Source organism: Oryzias melastigma, linkage group LG19 (assembly GCF_002922805.2).
Source record: "Oryzias melastigma strain HK-1 linkage group LG19, ASM292280v2, whole genome shotgun sequence".
In the NCBI taxonomy this organism is placed as follows: domain Eukaryota; kingdom Metazoa; phylum Chordata; class Actinopteri; order Beloniformes; family Adrianichthyidae; genus Oryzias; species Oryzias melastigma.
Genome location: NC_050530.1, coordinates 5,013,071 through 5,034,786, shown reverse-complemented (window position 1 = coordinate 5,034,786; position 21,716 = coordinate 5,013,071). Strand labels below are relative to the sequence as shown.

The 21,716-nt window shown below is 42.8% G+C and overlaps 2 protein-coding genes across 4 annotated transcripts in view; one reads left to right on the top strand and one right to left on the bottom strand.

Moving 5' to 3' along the window:
• The window catches only part of abcc3 (ATP-binding cassette, sub-family C (CFTR/MRP), member 3), a 33,111-nt gene extending 21,117 nt beyond the window's left edge, over positions 1–11,994 (bottom strand). For 2 of the 3 annotated variants that reach the window (XR_002918464.2, XM_024264985.2), the window contains exons 1-5: positions 11,735–11,994; positions 3,300–3,476; positions 2,957–3,082; positions 1,601–1,738; positions 220–345 (exon numbers count right to left, since the gene is read on the bottom strand). Coding sequence is in view for 2 of the 3 variants with exons in the window: in XM_024264985.2 (XP_024120753.1) it covers positions 220–345; positions 1,601–1,738; positions 2,957–3,082; positions 3,300–3,476; positions 11,735–11,770 (603 nt within the window). In the remaining variant the exon portion in view is untranslated. The remainder of the gene's footprint in view (positions 1–219; positions 346–1,600; positions 1,739–2,956; positions 3,083–3,299; positions 3,477–11,734) is intronic. The other variant, XM_024264986.2, reaches the window with a different exon arrangement.
• A 6,516-nt stretch (positions 11,995–18,510) lies between these two features.
• LOC112141864 (ras-associating and dilute domain-containing protein) overlaps positions 18,511–21,716 on the top strand; it is a 19,310-nt gene continuing 16,104 nt past the window's right edge. Inside the window, exons 1-3 of the mRNA XM_036217230.1 lie at positions 18,511–18,819; positions 19,041–19,186; positions 19,258–19,432. Coding sequence (XP_036073123.1) covers positions 18,746–18,819; positions 19,041–19,186; positions 19,258–19,432 — 395 coding nt within the window. The 5' untranslated portion in view covers positions 18,511–18,745. The remainder of the gene's footprint in view (positions 18,820–19,040; positions 19,187–19,257; positions 19,433–21,716) is intronic.

Here is a 21,716-nt window from a genome sequence, read left to right as displayed (position 1 = left end):
TCGGGTCAGAGGAGAGGAACCAGCAGCTCCACCGCCGAGGGCTTTGAATCCAAAATACAAGACATCTCTGAGGCATGGTGGTGGGAGTATAATGCTGCAGGAGCTGATTATATCAACTTCCTTTGATTGGGGATTTCTGTGTTTTGATTGTATTTGTAGAATTTCTTTCAGATTCAGTGAATCCAAACGACAACCATGTGGGCGTGTCTTGGGACTCACGGGATCCGTGACGGTGCTGGAGAACAGCGGCGGGCTCTCATTGAAGCAGCAGAGGATCAGCTCGCACACCACCAGGCTGAAGTAGAAGTAGAAGGTGGTGAAGCGCAGCCGGTCGGGGATTTCGCTCTGAAACGAAACGGCAGGAAGTGAGTGGCGTTTGCATAACCTCTAAACTCTTTTGATCATTCCCGCACGGCGGATCAGAGGACACCTGTACGAGCTCCTGACAGGTGAGTGAACACCTGACAACAATCCTGTTCTATGCTGCATACGCAAATCAGAGGCCAACTTCCATCCATACGCATGACTTCTGGGTAAAAACAGACTCATATGCAAATAAAAGTCTGACTTTGAACAAAGATAACTTCTTACTCTGAACAGGAAATGCTTTAATTTGAAAGGATGACATTATCAAGAAACAAATCTGTCAATAGAACGACAGAAAATATCAAACTCAACGCGCGGTTTCTCCTTCAGTCAGATCTTTGATACAAAACAAACATTTAAGTTTGTGAAGGAAAATCTGAGTTAAGACAGAAAATTATTTCTAAAGCTCCAAACAATCAGATTCAGAAGCGTGAAACTGCAGCAGGAAGTTTTTCTTCGTGAAACTTCCTGAATCGTCTCTGGACTAAAGTTCTCACGCTGAAGTTCACGAATAAAACTAAATCCTATTTCACGTGAACTTAGAGGAAACGATGAAACTGATGCAGCTCGTTTCCTGATTGTTGGATATAACCTGCACATGTGACATCACGGCGCCGTGACGTCCCGCCGCACCTCCAGACGGTGAAGCAGCACAAACGAGACGCTCTTCAAACCACCGTAACTCCTCCAACCATCTACACACCTTCTGTGATTCAGACACTGAAGCAGGAAAGTAAACTTTATTTTCACCGTAAAGTTTTACATTTCAGCTCAAAGCTGCTTTTCTCAGAATCCGCAGGAATTACGTTATGTGTGTAAACGGATGAAAAGTTTAGTTTATATGTAAATCTGTTAAAAATGCTCCCCAGCAGCATTGTTTGCTCTGTTGCCATGGCAACGCAGAGGCAGATCAACGTTTCCGTTGTCTGAGCTGAAGGAGGGAACCGGGTCATGTGTTCATACACAGCTGTACTCCGGGAGCTCCGGCTGACCCGGGTCGCGGCGGTTCAGGACACGGCGGCGGCTGCGCGTGCGCTCTGTCCTGGGTTAGCGTGACGCAGGAAGTGGTCTGCTGCTGCTGCCTGCAGCGTCTGTGCGGCCTGATAAGTCTGTCAGGAACAACAGGCCTTCTATGAGCTCAGCGGCGCCCTCAGATGACTCCACGCCGTAAACTCCAGGTGGGGTGGGGGCTGGGAATGCTGGGAATGCTCTGGGAGGCACGGAGCGCGCTCACCTCGGCAGAGGCCTTCAGGATCTTGGAGCGGAACGGCACGATGGCGCACAGCACGGACAGGAACCAGAAGATGAAGAGCACGCCGGAGGACTGGACGCCGTGCAGCCGCTCGCTCTGGATCAGGAACGTGGCCAGCAGCTGAGGAGAGAGGGGCGGGGGGTCAGATTAGCACAAGCACTGAGGGGACGGGGGGGGCAGAACCTGGCAGCCGGGATCCTGAAACCCTGAGCTGAACCAGAACCGAACACAAACTCTGACCTACAAGCTCCTTGTTCTGTGGTCGTTCCCACGGAGACTAAAACAGAACCGGAGCAGAACTCCAGCTCCACCTGAGCGCCGCGGCGCTGCGGCCTAATCCTGCTCTGGCTTCAGATTACAGACTAACAGGATTTCCAAAGATCCCAGAGGAGCACCTCAGGGTTCTGTCTGAGGGACCCGTGTGATGAGGCGGCGTCTAGAAAACCCATCGGTCTTTGAATGCATCATTACAGCAGCAGCACACAGTTGCTTTACCTGCGACAATGCTAGTGCTAATGCTTTAGCTGAAAGTAGTTGCTGAAGATGCTGAAGCTTTGGCTGAAATGGTGACATAATTTACTTTAATTGCTGGTGGGATTTGCTGAAAATGCAAAAGCTATTTTTAATTTTTTTATTTGCTAAAACCCTGGAAATGTCATCAAAGAACCATGAAAAAGAGATGAAGCTGACCTAAAATTCTGAAAAATGTGTAGTAAAATTGCTTAAATATCCCTAATATTTAGCAAAAATATCTGCTTGAATATGAGCTAAACACCAAATTAGCCAAAAAAAGGCTAGCTTGTTGCTTAAATACTAGCTAAACTCTAAAATAGCCTAAAATTCCTCAATAAACTAAATTAATCAAAAAAATTAGGCTGTCGCTAAAATAGAAGCTAAAGTCTAAATTAGCCTAAAAAACCCCAGTAGATGACAAATTAGCCAAAAACGTTAGCATGTTGCTAAAGTATTAGCTAAACTCCAAATGTTTTGAAAATGACTAAAAGATGAAAACATGTTCCATGATTTTATTTAAAGACTTGTTGATAATCTACCTAATTGGAAGACTTTCCCATTCATTTCCTATGGGGTATATTTATCTCAATATTTCAAAACTATAAACTTTATGAATACCAAAAGTACAAGCAGTAAAGTTCTGAACGAGCTGAATGTTTGATATGAAAATTAGTGAAATCTCTGAAAGTGTGATTGAGTTTTTATGTGCTAAAAACAGAAATTAGCAGGAGAATCACCAGAGTGAATGCTGACCAAAAGGATCATGGGAAATCTCACTTCAACTGAAGATAGATCAATCAGTAAATCAAATAAAAGCTCTCCTACCATGGTGGCGCCGAGAACCAGCGGCGTGATGAAGAAGATGGGCGGCGGCGTCTGGCTCTGCTGCATCTCGTGGAAGGAGTAGAAGAGGTCGGTCCAACACACGATCCACAGGAACAGGCCGAACACCTGAGAGGAGACACACCAGAACCATGTCCAGAACCGGGACAGGTTTGAGAGGAGCTGTGAACGACGGACATTTCCCACAGAATTTATCGTTTCAGATTTGAGCTGAAACTCTGAAACTTCAGCGTCTACAAGGTTACGAGGGGTTGGGCTCCTCGCTCCAGCTGAGCCCTCAGAACATCAGAACCCATCCCAACATGCGTTAAGGTGAGGTCCTCACCGTCTTGACGCGGTTCAGGATGGACACCATGATGTAGCCCTTGTTGTTCCTCTTCAGGTAGAACAGGTAGACGGGACTGACGACCCACAGGTAGACGCACGGCAGCCACGCCAGCACGGACAGCTGGAAGCAGAGCGGCAGGTCCGGCTGGTCGGTGTGGAACGTGCTGTTGAGCTCCTGCAGGAGAACCGGGACAGCAGCTCAGTCATGCTGGTTCTGAGGGACCGCTGGACTGTCAGAGCCAGAAAACCCAGACCAGAACCGCCCGGACCTTCAGCAGCAGATCACCCTGCCTAAGAGTCTTTCCACGTTACTGACCGACTTCCAGCAACACCAACATGGACCAGTTCTGGTTCTGAGGTCCAGATTCCCCTTCATGTGTTTCTTTAAAAGTTTTTAGACTTTCTGAAACTTTTCTTCTTCACTTCTTCTTATTCCACTCGTTCCTGAGAGGCTGAAACCTCCTCAGATGAACCAGAGAGAACTCCAGAGTTCATCATGAACGAAGGAATCCGTCACTAACCTCTGAACCCAGTTATGACCATTTCCTGCACAAACTTTGTTTCAAAATAAAAGCTCTTGTATTTTTTTGACCGTTTTCAGGGAAACATTTGGTAAAATAAACTGAAACAAGAGAAACAAGTAAATAAATGTCTTTAATTCTACATTTCTTTTTCCTCTTCTTCGTCTAGATGTTTTATTTTGGCAGACAGAACCTCCATCAGACAAGGTGAAGAAGAGCAGATCCATCCTTCAGAACATACAAATATAATAAAATGAATCAAGGGTTTCATCCTGGACTCTGATGAACAACGATCAGCCAGAAGATCCTGATAAACTATATAAATCAATAAAATACTGTTTGATTTTAACTGGATTTGTTTTAAAGAAAAAAACAAATGAGACGAGTTTAATCGCAGCAAAGAACAAACAGGAACAAAAGACACAGAATAAAATATTGTTTTATAGAAAAACAAAAGATTTTGTTTTCTTCTGCATAAAAATACTTAATTTTATTAAAGAATGAATTTAGAACTTCTGCTTTTTTCATCACTTTTGGACTAAAACATGTTTAGTTTTGTGCAGGAGGAAAACTTTATCAACATTCTGGGAAACAATTCAGGAGAGAAATTTCAGTGTCTGTCCAGGTGTTTGTTCTGGTGTCTTCCAGGTGTCTGCTCAGGTGAGTGTTCAGGTGAGTGTTCAGGAACTTCCAAACCCAGAAGACATTAAACTTTTGTAAACCAAACACACAACTTGTTTCTGTCCACCTGCAATTCACCCATCAGTTTTATTTTGACAGTCTCAGGTTTAGTAAGTTTTTTTACTTTTCTCATAAAGATTTTGGACAAAGATTTCACTGTTGAAGAGGAAACTATTAAAAAAACATAAATGTGCCTAAAAAGGAAAACTCAAATTAAAAAAGGAATTTAATAAATAAAATCAACAAATATTTGTCTTAAACATTTCCATTTAATTGATTTTTCTGCTGTTTTATTTAATATTTTTCTTGTGTTTAACCTTTAATCCATTTCTAAAAGAACAGCGATAAATCTCTCCCCCAAATTCCCTCCACAGTGTGTGTACATGATAAATCTGCATGGAGTTTTTAGGATTCTCCGCTTTAGAGTTTTACGCCTTAAAAGGTCAGAAAACAGCATAAAAGTCCTGATGGAGTAAATATTTCTGTCCGGTCTTCCTGATCCGGAGGAGAAACTGTTTGGCTAAAATCTGCAGGAGTAACACAAGCTGAAGCCCCCCCCCCCTCTGCACAAACAACCACGAAGACACGCCCCCTCAGAAGATAAACACAGCTGCCCGCCTTTCCAGCATGACCACACCTGCCTGCTGGAGCGGCGCTTCCTCTCTCCAGGATTCAATGTGAAATCAGTTTTCAGAAGTGGAATCTGGTTTGACATCGACTCTGAGAACCAAGTGAAGAACAAAACTAAGTAGAAACGCAGCAGAAACAGGTTTTCTTCATGTGTTTTGTGGTTCCTGAAAAGAAGTAGAAAATGATTTCCAGTTTTTTCTGCATAAATCAGAACATTTACTCTTTTGATGAGCACTTCCTGGACAGACAGGAAGTGCTTCTGTCTTCACGTCTGCAGCAAAGACTTGACCTCCCGAGTCCATCGCTCTGCGGGATACTGTTGCCTAGCGTCCGCTCATTACTGCAGAGTAAGGTTCCTCTGAGGGTTCGAGCGAGCGGCGCTGAAACTATCCAACCAGGTGAAGCAGCAGACGGAAAACAAGAAGCACCAAAGTGATCCACATGCTGCTTATTATGGGCTGTAGATCAGACTTTGACTCCAGAAACCCCATGGAAACCTTCACCTCTGACAAAAAGCAGAAGCTGAACAAAAGACAAACAGTCCACACCTCTGGGAGGAAACAGAGAGAGAGCGGGTCGGAACCAAACCAGAACAAAGTTCAGCAGAACTGATCCAACAATCTCTTTAAAAAACGAATCAAAGCTGAGAACCACAGCGAAGGTCTGCGCTTTCACAAACATCTTCTCACTTTCAGCTCAGTGGGAATATTCTCAGTGCAGTAAAGATAACAGTCGAGACTATCTGACTGAAGACAGATCCTCTGGAGCTCAGGCAGAACCAAACAAACAGGAAAATCCAGACAAGAATGCTAAAAAATGTATCAAAAATCTGAGAATAACCGTGAACAATGCTAACAAATGCTAACATACATGAAGATGAAAAAGAAGGTGAAAAAGTTTAACAGCTGAAAATGTGTAGAATGATGCTGTACAATCCAGATGAAGGAAATGCTAAGATGCTAACTTTATGATAAGCTAGCAAAAGGAGGAGTAAGGCACCAGATGAGGAGGTGAACATGTCTGAAGAGTCTAAACCGGATCTAAAACAGTTCCAGTTTAATCATAGAGCTTAAAGTTCAGAAGATCGTGTTTTAGCAATTAGAGAGCTAAACATGCTACACAAGCGTAGCACGTTAAACATGCTAAACAATGCTAGTCATGCTAAACAATGCTTGTCATGCTAAATGTGCTAACAATGCTACACGTGCTAAACAGGCTAAACAATGCTTGTCATGCTAAATGTGCTAACAATGCTACACATGCTTAGCACGTTAAACATGCTAAACAATGCTTGTCATGCTAAATGTGCTAACAATGCTACACGTGCTAAACATGCTAAACAACGCTAGCCATGCTAAAAGTGATAAAAATGCTTCACATGCTAAACATGTTGAACGTCCAAAACACACTACACAAGCTTAACACGTTAAACATGCTAAGCAGTGCTAACATGCTAATCCTGCTAACAATGCTACATGTCCTAACAGCGTTACACCTGCTAAACATGCAAAACATGCTAAACCGTACTAGCCATGGTAAAAGTGCTAACAATGCTACATGTATCAACAATGCTAAATGTGCTAATCGTGCTAAATGTGATAAACATTCCAAACACGGTAAACGTGCTAAATGTGATAAAGCTAAAAAATGCAAAAGGTAAAAAACGAATCTTAAACATTACAAAAGTACTAAATACTTAAATCATTAAGAAGAAACAAAAGGGAAAAAGCTCATTTCAGTTTAAAAACTTGTATTAGAAATAGCGACATCGCATTTATTAATGCTAGTTACTGCAAAATGAAAGCTTTATAAAATCCTGAAGACAAGTGGTGACTGTAAAGCGTTTAGAGAAGATGAATGCCTGAAAGGTGAAAAAGAGGATGTGAATACGACGAGTCAGCAGAATGAAGTCTGGAGCCTCTTCTGTGTGAATTCGGTTACAATCAGCTCAAACTTCTTCAACGGTTCAAGTGAGGATGTGGTGGAACGGACGTGATTTACAGGAGAAAACGTGTTCTGGTGAAAACAGAGGACGCAACGTCTAAAAGTGACACTTCTGTCAGAAGAAACAGATAAACGTCTCCATCTTTAACCTTTGACCTTTGACTCACGGAGGCTTAGAGTCACAGAACTCATCACCAAAACCATCAGACAATCACCTCCTGCATGTTTGATTGACAGGTGAGGCGGGACTTCCTGTGGGGTTGAGGATCTGCAGATCAGTTTGGATCAGAGGATCTCCTCACAGGAGATTCCGCTGAAGCTCATCAACAAACTCCAGAACCCACAAGGAACCGTAATCACTGATTTACTGAGTCCAGAGTCTGACTGACCCATCCAGATCAAAGGTCATGGTTCTGGTTGAAGAGTGACCCGGAAGGTTCTGCTTCAGAGAGCAGACTAGTACAGCATCCCGTCTGTTTCAGGGAACCATGGAGGAACCTACATTAGTTCTGGACTCACCGGGTCAGAACCAACGTTCTGGAGAACCTGAGCATGAAAACTGATTTAAATGGAAACTTTTTGGTTTTGTTCTCATGTTGTGTTTCAGATTCCAGGATTTCAAACTCTGACGACCTCAGAGAAGAGGAACCACTCCAGACTTGCACCACACCTCCACCTATTTGTTGTTTTCTTCACGTTTGTCTGTTTTTTGTCATTTTTCTGATCACTAAAACTCAACAAACGTTGTTTTTTCTAAATGTGTTTTTCCCTGAAAGACATCAAACAGGTGGTGAACTGGCACTAAAACGTGTTTCTATGGAGCCCCCAAAGGGACATCGAAGTTAAAAACATATATTTGAAGTAAAATAATTCTGGTTACTAACTGGTTCACACCAGCTAGTTATCAGAATTTGTTTTTACTGTAATAAAAAAAAGTTCTAATTTCTTTGAAAAAAAAATTTTAATAAAAAAAAATACAATTTTGTTTCTTCAATCTTTAGATTTTTTTTCAGTTACTATCAAGTGTGCAACAGTTCGTAACCAGAAAAAAATGTTTTACTTTAATTTAAAAAATATATTTTTTAGATATATTAATATAATGAATCAAGGTATTAATTAGATATTATATATATTTCGATTTTTAAAAAAATACATTTTTTTCAAAAATATTTTTTTAGCAACTATCTGGTGCGCACCAGTTAGCTTCCAGAAAAAAATGTTTTTACTGGAATTTTTAAAACTTTTTTTTTTTAATTTAAATGTCCCTTCAGGGGCTCTGTAGTTGATAAATAATCACGCATGTTTTTGTCCATGTTGTTTCTCTCTCATATGAAGTTACGAGCCAAAACACTTCAAGCGTCTTCTTCTGGTCCGGTCCATCTCTTGTGATCCTGGATCGGTGAAGCCTCAGCTGGAGGAACCAGGAGTGTTTCTGAGGCAGAACCTCAGAGATCCGTTTGAAGCGGGCCCGGTGGCTCCTTCATGATTCAGAGGAACTCCGAGAAGAGCAGGAGGAACCTCCAGGAAAACGGTGGAATCTGCAGCTGCAGGAAGTGAAAGTGAAAGCTCCGAGTTCAGCCCTGTGGCGCTTCCACATTCCCAGAAACCCCACAGTCCAGTTTAGCCTTTGAGTCGGATCAGAACCGAGGAACCTGGAACCTATGGAGCCAGTCGTTTGATTGAATCGATTGTTATCCATATGACTAAACTTTTCTGCTGCTTTCTGATTTTAAACGTCATATTTGTTTGGATCAAAGTTCTTCTAAAATGAATGCAGAGATAAAGAAGAATCAGCCCTGAACCGGTCCGGTACCACGGTCCAATGGCGTGATGCATCTGGTTGAATCTACTGGACTGGAGTTTCAAAGCCTCGACTCGCACTGAGCGCACTCACTCCAGCAGAACCACCGACTGCTCCGGTCCGCCGGGTTGGGTTTCTGGTTTCCTTCCTGGAGGACTTTCCTGATCCGTTTCTTTCTTCCTCCTCTCCTGCTGGAGTCACGCTTCCTGTCAATCACCTGTTTCAAAAGCGTCTGAAGGCGTGGCCTCTCCGTCCGTTTATTGATGCACATTAATTACGCCTTACAGGTATTCAGGCAGGTGGTTCCAGATCACCTTCTCATGATCCGCTTTCAGGTAAAACCCAAACTTCCAGCTTTGACAGGATCGGAAAAACATCCCTGTGGTGGGAAGTTCCTCATGGCGCCGCTTTCAGAACCCAGAATCCCTCCAAGGCCGGGATTCTCCGACTACTGGGTTTGCTGTGACCTACAGACGGCTTATTGACAGTATAAAAGAACTGGACTGAGCGGCTCCAATTAGCCAAACTCCCACAGACTCAGGTTGCACCACCTCCTCCAGCTGTTCCAGGTGTAAAAAACAAACATCTCTTTGACTGAACCTGAGATTCAAAAACACACTCACACTAAGCTGGTCTAAACCAATCAGAGACGGCTGCCAGCCCTCCTCTGATTGGCCGGATATGTGTGCGAGCTTCCTGTTATCACTGAGAGGATGTAGCCTCAAGTGTTGATGAGATCAAAGATTGAAAACTTTTTTTTAAACATTTGAAGTTTCAGCTCAGTGACAGCTGAGAGGAACTCCATATATGGTCGATGGATGAAAGATTTTCAGAATAAATGTAACAGAAACCTGTTCAGGTGAGGAAGACAGACTGATTTTTGTGTTAAAAGTAAAATTCTAATTAAAACTTTTCTGTTTTTGATACAAAGACAAGAAAATAAAGACTAAGAGTAAAGCGACTGAGAGTTTGAAGGTTTTTGAATTTTTTTGTGGGTGAAAATGTCTGTTTTTGTCTAATTTTACAGTAATAAATCATTCATAACTGTTTGATTGCATATGAACTTCAGTGCAGAATAAGAAAATAAGTTAGAAAGAGAGAAAAAAAAGATTCAGACTTTAAAGAATAAGAAAAATCATTGTTAGACTGATGACTAAACTAAAACTTTCTGCTGATTATTAACTAAACTATGGGAGTGGGAGGCTGGGGGGGTGTGTCTGTGTGTAATCCCAAGAGTGCTTTGTCCAGGTTCTCTGCTAGGGTATGGCAAGCCAAAGGGATCAATAATTGTCTGGAAAACCGCCATAAAAAACGGTGTATTGGCCTTGAAAAACGCAGCTTTTTACGTTTTAAAAGTAGCATGTAAATGACACCGTCTTGTGTTGTCCCAAAACAGGTGTAGAAAGCGGCGTTTTAGCACGTACAAACCGCGCATCGAAAGTACTGTTGATTTAAAAAAACGCAGCATTTGTTGCGCCACATATGAAAACGCAGTTGTGCTTTAATAAAGTAGCTTTGGCCGAGGAGCGTTTCCAAACTTAATTGTGACCTAGTGGTTAAATCTGCTGCACTTTGTCTTTGCTTTCTTCCATGCGTGAATCGTGAGTTCGATCCCACGGCATTCCTCAGCGGTTTCTTCATGGTTTCTATTAGTTTGATTGTAGTTATTGTTTCTTTTTGTTCTTCGTCTTCTTCCTTTTTGTTTTTTCAAGTATGTATTACATGAATAAACTATAAAAACAGGCTTTCTTTGTCGCAGACAATTACAAATCTCTTTCTGTAGCCATTAAATCACCAAACCAACATGCTGTACAACAGAAACAGTTGATTCCTGTTTAAAAATTGTGACAAATCCATGGATGAACAAATCTTTCCTGATAATTTGGTGTCTATTTCTAGTGCGATGTGGACGGCTGCTCTTGTTAATAGCTACACAGACCGAGTCCTGGAGTATGAATGGGTGCAGAGGCAGTGAGCAGATCTAGTCATTTTTGTCCCAGTTGTCACCTGGGTTCAAGTCCTGGAGTCACTTTTCTTTTCTTTTAAATTGTAAAACCTTTGGTTTAACAGTTGTTCTAAATGGTTAATACGCTGTTTATTACAACGCTTTACCTGGCGAGTATTGACACCTTTGGCTTGCCATACAGGTGCAGTAATATGATAGTATAATGTTTGTAAAGACTGTGGACAGACGATGGCTGACAGTCTTATTTAGAGTTTAAAGCTGAAATCATCTCAACATGTTTCATGCTGCAGCAAATGGACAAAAACCGTGAAACTTTTTGCTTAATGCAATGAAAATGTGGTAAAAGATGAGAAAAAAGTTACTCATCAATGCAACAAGTTGATGACAACCATTTCTAGTGGGAAAAAAGTTTGAATTGTTGTTAATTTGAAAAAAAAAACGTTATTCTATTTTTATTGTGTTTTTTGTTTCCTTTTTAAAATGATAAATTTTGGTTGTAATACATCTCTTGTGAACATTTGTTCCTGTGTTTCTACTGGTGGATTCCAGATGTTTACAGATGTTTCTCTGAAGTTCATCACGCACGCGCTCAGTCTGAAAAGGTTCGCATTCCAGATTTCAATCAAACTTTATTAGAACAGTATCAGAACAACATGGCGTCTCAGTTTAAAGCCCTCGCGCGCGTTTATCATCTTCATTGTCATGTTTTTGCTAAAGTTCTGTTTCGGTTCCGGAGGTGCGTTCAGGTTCCCGGTGACCGTGAGCCAGCGCGGTATTACCGACCAGCCCGTAAACACGTTAAATGCTATTAACGGGATATTTATAGTCCGCTCCGGTACTTTCAGTTCAGCCCCGGAGCTCCGCGGACACTCACGCCGGGAAGGACTCACCCAGAACGGCAGCTTCGGTCCGCACAGCCGCTCCATCTCGGTGTTGGCGGGAGACGTCGTGAGCTAAAGCTTCCCTTCCCGTTAGCAGACGCTCGCTGGCTCACGCATGCCCCGCAGGCGGTGGGGTTAACGGCGGGGAGCCGCGGGGTGACAGCCGGGACCGACCTGTGCGGGGTGGGTCCGCTCCTTCCGCGGGAAAGGGAGAAGTCATCCGCCTCGCGGCAGGGGCTGCACCTCCAGGCGGCGACGCGGAACGTGGACTTCAGGAAGCCCCGCCCCCGAGCTCCTCCTCGTTCACGAGCCGACATGACTCAGCAACGCGATTCTGCCGAGTCATACTTTGAAAAGTCTGAAAAAGCTAAAAGTATCTAAAGGTTTTTAGATACTTTTATGCAAAAAATACCTATTTTTTCATGATTTCAGTACAAATCCAACGTGCTGAGAACATTGAATGAATGGATGAATTAAATGAATGAATGAAATAGTTTATTTCAAGTAATCAGGTAATACATGAAATAACATCACATAATAAATCACAAGTTGATCTATTGAAAGAGAGTGGAAGGAAGTGAACTTATATAAGTCGTCGGCTCAACCATTTTCTCTACATGAATTATCATCCGGTTCAGTATATATAATACGTTCGGTTCCACTTTTCAATGGGAAAACATCCGATTAGGGCTGGGTATCAATTATTTGATTCAGATTTTTTTCTATTCTTCGATTCAATTCCATTTTGAGTTTACACATTTCTACACATTTGTTTAGAAACACATTAAAAATCTACTATATGTTTTGAATATATTTATATTAATCTGATCCAGTTCACATACTGATAAACGTATCTGTGAAATAATGAGATTGTTAATATCATCCAGTGTTACATGGATTCTCTAAAGGAGAAGTTCTAACTAAAATGTTCAGATCGTTAACATTGTAAACATTGTTCTGCTTCTCCTGGAGGACGTTTCAGTTTGGCCACTAGATGGCGATCACACCATAGAGGTACACCTTATTCCAGAAGAAGAAGAAACTATGAGCAAAAAACTGTTTTAGACCACAAAGGGTTACTTTAAAAATATTTCCTTAAAAGAGGTTGGAAATGTATGCCTGTGAGTTTATAAAGATGTTAATTTAGTCAACAATGTATAATTATGCCAACGAGCGTTAGCATTAGTCGTCCTATGGGAAATTCCATTAAACGTTAGCATCAAGTTAGCTGACTTTAACTTCATGTGTTAAATCGATCTTTGTTTTTTTGAACAGATTAATGATTTTTTGAGCTTAAATTGATTCAAATCGATTAATTTATATTATAAACTCAGCCCTACAACCAGCGGGGCCCCCCAAGAATACGAGTTGGTGCTGTTTAATGGGTCCATTTTAAAATGCTCAACACTGGACTGTAGTAAATAAATAACTAAAAATAAACTTACTGTACCAGACCACTGAGAGGAAACGAGGCTATGAGACCACAACACGACTCTCATTTAACCTTGTTAGATTAGTGTTTATTCATTGTAGTTTGTTTATATGAAACTGTTAGTCAGAAAAATGTGGCTGAAACTAATAAACTGACTGGTTTGTTTAGATGGTTATCAGTGACATTTCTGACACATTTACAACTATTTGAATCTCTCATTCATTTTTGAGGAAATAAAACCTGAAAGCAAACAAAGGGCTGATTTAGAGCGCATGTAACTCCACTGAACAGGGAAGCAGCAGTGAGAAGTTCAAATGTAATTTCTCCTAAATGAATGTGAAAACGTTTTGATTTGCTTTGATGAGTTTTTACAGCATGAATCATCTTTTAGAGAACTTTCCTGAAGCTGATTTCTCCCTGATGTGAGCAGGAACACCTTCAGCTAACAGCCTCACAGCAAAGATTTGATCTCCTTTTTCTGTGACTCAAACCACGATGAATCCCCACACTAACCTCTACTAAAACACACCCATCCGCCAGACCCATGTCTTCACATTAACGGTCTGCTCATTCAAACATGCCTGAAGAGAGGCTTTGAAAGCAGGTGAAAGGCTCCTTCTTTATTCTTTCAAACCTGTTGTGCAGGAAAATCCGGATGTTTCAGGTGAGAGGTTTGTTTTAATGCTAAATCACTCATTTTTTGTTCACCTGTACTGCAGTAATACTAACATTCTTCCCCACGATGGTCAAACGAAACGCTTCAGGAGACTCTTATGGAGGCTTTCCGAGGTCCAAGCATATCCAAATGACAGGGAAAACTTCGGCTGACAGCCCATAATAAACAAGTCCAGCACACAAAGGACCATTGAAGCAGTATTTGCAGTATGTAAACAGACTGTGAGAACAGGACACACATGTTTCTGAGCCTCTTTACATGTTATGACTCTAATTCAAGATTCAAAATTCAGGATTTAATTACTGTCAGATATGTAGTGAAAATGTTCTACACACAGAACAGCTAAAACTACAGACATCCTGGTGCACAGATGTAGAAAAAGAACAAAGTAAATAAAAATGTAACAATCTCACTGAAGAGTCAAACATCTGGAGGTTTCATATCTACCAGCATCATCGCTGTGGGAGAGAAGGAAGAACAGACTAAAGCACAGGAAAGAAAATGAACAGTGTGTGTGTGTGTGTGGGGGGGGTCTTTTATTAATCATCCATAACCTGAAAACACCTCAACTAACAAACCACATTAGCTACTAATGACATCAAAACAAGCTGAACAGCTGATCCGGTTTGGAACTTCGTAATGATCTTCGACCGCCGTCTTGTCTGCCACCAGGTCCCTCCTGGCCCCACGTCCAATGATCAAAATGTTTGACAGATTTCATGTAAAAAAAAAAAATGTGGTCCTAATTTCATAAATTTATGATAAAACATTTTGAAACTTACAAAATTTAAAGTTTTTTTCTCTCAGACTTACTACTTCTTTAATCTCGTAGTATTCTCTTTTCTTTGAAATGAATGAGAAGAAATGTGTACATTTATAATTTTAATCTGATAGCTTCACTTTTCTGTGGTCCCAAGATTATAAATTCATAAGAAAAAAGTCCTAAATGTGCAAGCTTTAAAGTTGTACATTTACATCTTTAATCTCGTAATATTACTCTTTTTTTCTAGTTGTCTTAATACACCATAAGTAGCCATAATTAACAGCACCCAGAGAACATGAAAAGAAAAAATAAATAAACGTGAAGATAAATAAAAACAATAATAATATAAATTGACCTCGTGGATTCTCCAGGTTGAGACATTTTTTCCTGAATGTTTGTGAGTTTTAGTTTCTGTGGATTTTTATAAATAAAGTTTCAAAAAAAAGATTGAATGTAGCCCGCCTTCAAGTGGTGGGGGCGTGGCTTTCCAACATGCTGACTCCTGATTGGTGAGAGTGGTTGCCATAGAGACAACGGGTCAGACTGACTCGGACCAATCACTGCTCCTTGACCTCGACTGGCTCCAAGATGGCAGCGTCCGTATCTCCAAAAAACGAATTGCCTTCATTTGGTCGGAACCGTTTTTGGGTCCAGTTCTCATCAACCATCAATGGTTCACAGAAACATTTCTCCCATCAGTTCGCCGTGTCTCTGTGGAGTGGTTCCGTTGTAGATATTATGAGTTAGAACATCCTGACCACGAACTCGATGACTGTGAGGACTGGGATTCAAACCCACAACTGCTGCTCGCCTCATGGAGTTCCTGAAGGGAAGAACCCGTTAATCTGAAGTTCTGGACCGTCAGCGGTTCTCAGGTATGAGATCTGCGACTGGAATATAGTTTTACCAAATCATGATTCATGGAACACAGAAAAACTAGATCTGAGATCTCTGAGAAAGTGAAGGTGTGACATCAGAGACTAAATACCTGAGATTAGATCAGATTAGACTAAATTACAGCAAAGACTGACGATGTTTGAGGGATTACATCATCATCAACTCCAAGGAATCCTACAAACGTATCACAGATCCACGTTCACTGAGACGGTTGGAGATTTCTCAGCCCACCAGAGCGGCTGAGCTCCTGTCCGTCCTCATTCCAGCCCTCCTCACCTGTGGGCAGGTGACCAACCGACCAACCAGGTCGCTGCAAACAGCTTCTTCTGACCTCGAGAACCCGTTAAAGCAGTTTGGAGAGAAAGAGCCTCAGAGAACGCCGGAGGGACGGCAGCGGAGATAAGACTCAGGAGGTCAAGAACCCTCTGGGGCTGCAGGTTTCATGCCAACATTCCTCGGCGCCGGCGTGTCAGAGCGTTTGGCCCTAAACCAAAGGGAGGTCGTGACCCTTTCGGAGAAAATTCCTGGTTTTACTCTCCTTTGAGGAAGGCTGTTTGTCAGACGTTTGGGAGGAAAATGTTCAACTTTAAACAACAACGGTCATGCCGTTCTGTGGTCAAGCCGTGGTTAAGGATGATGCGGTCCACCAGGTCAGCATGGTTGGAACCATGGCGTCCAGCGTTCTAAGACTGCACGGATCAGCACACATCGGCATGGAACGGAAACCGTAGAACCGCAGCCAGACTTTGGTTTGTGGGAGAGCAGCTTTTCTGTTCTAAAGGAGCAACCAAGACCGTTCCAGGCCAGAACAACGTCCTTTGTCCTGCATGTGTTAGAATGGACACCTCACCAGGACGGCGCCCAGAACCATCCGAGCAAAGGTCCAAAGCATCCTGGCTGTTGAGGAGTAGAACCTCCTCCAAACGCTTGTTTGGCTTTCAAAGTCAGAGGCTTTATTTTATTTCATTTTATTCTACTCTGTTTTATTTTATTTTATTTTACTTTAGTTATAAAGCTCCTTCCACCACCAGCCGAGGATTTCAGTTCCAAAGAACCGTCTTTGTTCAGACCTTTGGTCCATAGAATCCACTTCCTGTCCGGTTCTGATCAGAATGTTCATAGATTTTTGTCTTTATTTCGTTCTTTGCTGAATCCATCGAGGTCTAAAGTTTAAACTCCCACATTTAGACTGATGTCTTGGTGAGACGCTGCACTACAGCAGCAGTTCTCAGTAACTCTAGTGATCAGTTTGTCTAAATGAAGGAGAACAAACCACGAATCTGCAGAAGAAATCCGTCGTTAGACGTTTCAAGGAGCAGACCTGTCTCTCACATTTCACCTGAAGGTGGCGCTCTTCACACAACCTGTTTATAATCAGGTTAATGTCCAGATCAGAAAATCATATTCAGACGTTCATGATTGTACATAGATAAATCTAATCAGAGTATTATTGACTTAAGCTTTGTTGCCATGGTGATAGCGTTTTAGGGGCGGAGTTATGAGAGGCCCTGCAGCTTCTGGGAGTTTTCCTGCATGCAGAACACAAGCAGACGGACGTGCAGCGAAGCGTCCTCTGATCTGCAGCTAAGCTGCTTCAGACGGAGCTGCACGTTCTCAGATTATCCCGTGATACTCGGCCGGGTTCATCTTTGAGCCGCCGTGTGGACAACAACCTCCAGAGGCCGCGGCGCCGCTCCGTCCTCAGGAACCAGCAGCTGAAGCTGAAGGATGCAGAGTTTCAGCAGCAGAGCAGCTGATGGAGGCTTCACTCTGCAGGCCTCACCTGAGGATGTGATCACAGGAAGCTTAGAGCCTCTGCTGTCTTCCTGCTGACCTTGGCCTGCAGCAGAGGCCCCGCCCTGCGATTAGACGCCGTCGTTTGGGGTTGATTGCAGCTGAAGGAAGCTACCTGCAGACCAATAAACTCCTCCAGCTGCTGTCAACCGTTTCAGCTTTTGTTTCTGAGGAAAGCTTCCTCTTCAGAAAGACTATAAAATGTTTTATTCCTCGTTGGACTCTTTAATCAGTAACAAGTGAAGCCGTTATGATGCAGTATCTCATCTCCTCAGCAGAGGTTTGATGCTACATTTAATACGAATGAAGAAAATAAACTGGATCTCCGTTTAGACAGACGTTTTTACATCATATAAGATAGAAAAATAGGGATATTCGTTCATCTGGGAATTACACAAAAGAAAGAGAAAAAATAAAAAACATAAATTCACACATGAATAAATCAAATGTTAAAGAAGAAGGTCATTTACAGATTATTTAGTGTGCTTTTTTAAATACAAGTTTATTTATAGTTTTATAATTACTGAAATCTACCATTAATGTCTGTTTTTTCTGTTCTAACCTCTGTATTTGTTCAATAAAGTTGTTTTTTTGTGGAAAAGCCCGCCATCTAGTGGTCACCTGTTGACAGTACAATTTCCAGAATGTTGATTTTTTTAAACTTCTGTTGTTTTTAAATGGTTCTGTTTTAGAAAGTTTCCTGTTCACCCGTGTTGATAACCTAATACATTTTTAAAATCAGGGTAACAGAAGTAACAGATGAAATTCAATGAATTCTGTAAATGTTATTTTTGAGACATCCACAAATGAATCAATTCAACTAAAACAATCTCGTGTTAGTTATTTCTTATGTGAGTTTGTCTGAGTCTAAGTAAGGAGAGGAATTCTTAAAACGTTTATTGTATTTATGTCCTGAAATAAAGTTGCTGTTCTAATTATTATAAAAAGTAAAATCAAAGTCTTTTCTTTTCAGGGACAAAGGCCTCATTTATCTGATTCTTGGATCATTTAATGAGTATTTATACCATTCTCAACACATCTGATGCTAACATTTTTTATTTTTATCTGATAAAAATGATGTTTGTCCATATATGTTCTTCCTTCTTTTAAATTCCTATTAAATAATATTTTCATGTCTCCTGTCCTGTATTTTCAGTTTTTCCAAAAGGCTTATGACACTAAGGAAACAATAATATTTATGTATTTTCTTTTATTGTGGAGGGGTGAGGTTTCCGGTTTCCGGAATTCTTTTTTATTTTCCAGATGTTTTTAATGTTTTAGAGGGAACCACAAGCCGCCAGATGGCGCTGCGCGTGCTCGCGGGCTTGTTGAAACAAACTTGTTAAAAGTTGGTGTCTGAGCACGCGGCCGCGCGCGTGAGGGCGGGAAACATCTGCTCGCGCGCCGCAGCTGCTGCACTCTGTGAGCATCTGCCGCCGCAGCTGGAGGCGCGCGGGGATGGACGAGCGCGGGACCCCCTCGGAGGAACCGGTTCGGTTCGTGACGAAGAGGAGCGGCCGCGCAGAACCGCTGTGAGTGAGAGCGCGGGAAAACCCAGCAGAACTCCTGCTGGAGCTCCTTGTGGTCTCCTGGTCCGGTGGAGCTGCGGGACCTTTGAACGACGCTAAGCCGCTTAGGGGGGCTGGTATGGGGGGTGGGGGTGAACAAGGCCGGATTCTTCAGCTCTGAGGAAGAGGAGGGACTCTGGACTCCTCTGAAGGTTCTCAGACCTCTGCTGCTCCTCCTCCTGCAGGTCAGAGGAGGTGTTCTCCAGGCAGCCCGGCAGGATCCGTCGCCAGGCTCGGCGCCTCTCAGGGGTCTTCCTCCGTCGACCCGGCCCCATGGCGCTGACGGCAGCTCTCCGCTCGTCCCGGTCCGTCCAGGCCAGGAAGGGCAGCAGTAGGTCCTCCTCAGCTCCTGCCGGACCAGTCCAGTGAGGAGGTGTCCTAACGGGTTCTGCTCCTCCGCAGTGTTCCCAGCTGATGTTCTGCCAGAGGACGACCCGGCGGAGCTGTCCAACCAGATCACGGCTCCTGGGATCCTGAAGATCTTTGGGAACGAGATCTGTGAAGGAGCCCACTACAAGAGCGTGCTGGCCACCACCCACTCCAGCGCCAGGGAGCTGGTGAAGGAGGCCCTGGACCGGTGAGACCTCCTTCTGGTTCTGACAGAGCTGCCGTGATCACAGGGAGGAGATCTGGGTCCACCAGGAGTCCTCAGCTGGTCCAGGAGAGTCCAGGAGACTTCTCTGGTCTCAGGCGGAGCTTTCTCAGATTTACACAGTTTTATGGTTTAAATCTTTGAATTTACAAACTTTTAGAATCAAAGTGAAATCGGAAAAGCTTTGAGGTGCCGTGATTGGCCCTCACCACAAACCGCCGCCGCAGCGACCGTCTCTGTGAGTCCAGACGGTCTTAAAGTCGGTTTTTAGCTCAACGAAGCTGAAAGAACTCCTAACGAGGGAAAACTGGAGCTGAGATTTAAAAATGGCCGCCGCTGTGAGGGGGAGGGGCATGAGCTGATGAGCAGGTGTCAAGTTTGGCCCACCTCCTTTAAAAGAGGTGTGGCTTCTTGATGTAGTAGCTGCTGTTTCTATTAGCCACGCCCACACTGTCCTTGTATCATCATGGCTAGCATCTTTCCTGTTAGCGTTGATCAGTTCGAGTGGGCTATGCTTTTGAATGACCGCCATCATGGCGGCTATGCTAGCGCTGTCATCTATTTTTATTAATTTTTGTAAAGAAGGGAAAAAAATTCAAAACGTAGTGAACTAAAAATGTGAGGATAGCTTCTTGTTTTTGTGCAGAAAACCAAAATGGCGTCTTTTCTGTGATGTCACACTTAGCGGAAGGCGTAACGTTAGTGAGTTTGTAAGGCTAGCATGTGTGCAGAATTTAGTTTCTGTTGGTGAAAGTTTCATTCTTTAACTTAAATTTCTTGGTGATGTCATCGTGTGACGGTGAAAGTCCGGAGTTTATTTTTTCACAAGTCCTGCTTTTTGGAGGGAGTTCATTTATATCAGGAGTGTCAAACTCAACCACACAAAATCCAAAACGCACCTTAGGTCACAAAACATTTATTGAACACACTTAAACAAAATTTTAAAACTTTAAAAATGTAATTTTTTAACGCAGACTGAAGCTCGGGACGCAGCCGGTAGCGGTACGCTAACCCTAGCCCGGTCCGCGTCTGGTACCGCGTTAGGAACCAGTACTGACTCGTCTGGTACCGGGTTTAGGTTAGGGTTATCACACCGGTGCGGTCCACGTCCCAGTACCGACTTGGGGGGTTGGGGAGCCTTGATTTAATTGGACGTCAAAAAACGACTAGTTGTGGAGACCTTAAACATCAGTTTGTAACGGTAAGGGCTAACTAACTAAAAATCAATATGTTACCGTCACAAGATAACATCGGGGCGCTGATATCAAAAATATAAAACCAGAAAAGTAGCAATACCTGTGATGATTCTAGTGTGAATGCTTTTTGCTGAAGGGATTTGCTGGAAATGTTAAATTCGCTAAAAGACTGGAAATATTGAAAAAATATGAAAAAGCGTGAAGTTGATCTAAATTACTCAAAAATGTGTAGTAAAACTGCTTAAAATCCCTATTACATGAAAATGTTGTAAAACTATTTCATCTTTTACTTAAATACTAGCAAAACTCCAAAACAGCCTAAAATTCCTTCGTAAACTAAATTATTTAAAAACATTAGCCTATTGCTGAAACAGAAGCTAAACTCTAAATTATCCTATAAACACTTTAGTGGATAAGAAATTTGCCAAAAACGTTAGCATGTTGCGAAAATATTAGCTGATCTCCAAAATAGTCTAAAATTCTTCAGTTAGCTAAATTAGTTAAAAAAGTTAGCATGCTGCTAAAATAGAAGCTAAACTCTAAATTAGCCTTATTTCTTAACCGTACAGCTTCTGAGCTAGTCAGAGCGGGAAAAAAGAAACGAAGCAAACAGGAAGTCCAGAACACTCTAGATACGAACCGACTGTAAGGATGATGTCATTTCCTGAATCTGGACTTTTAAATGAAAACATCTGAACAAACGTCACACGTCGTGAGTTTCCCGCCCGCTCAGGTTCTGCGTTCGATCCCCGGTGCAGGTACGGCCTGAGCAAGCAGGAGGCGGACGCCTACGTCCTGTGCGACACCATCGGCTCCATCCACAGCCGGCAGTGGCGGACGGAGGCGTTCCGCGTCGTCGGCGACCACGAGAAGCCGCTGGTGCTGCAGTCGCTATGGAAACCGCGGGACGGTTTGGCCAGGCGCTTCGAGATCCAGAAGAGGAGCTCGGTGGAGGAGCGGACGTCCAGGGAGACGGACACGGTGACCGCCGGTACGGTTCTTCAGAGGGGGGGTCAAACAGCTGTCTATGTTTCTCTGCAGACGGATGGCGGCGGGACCCGCCCACCGGTAAC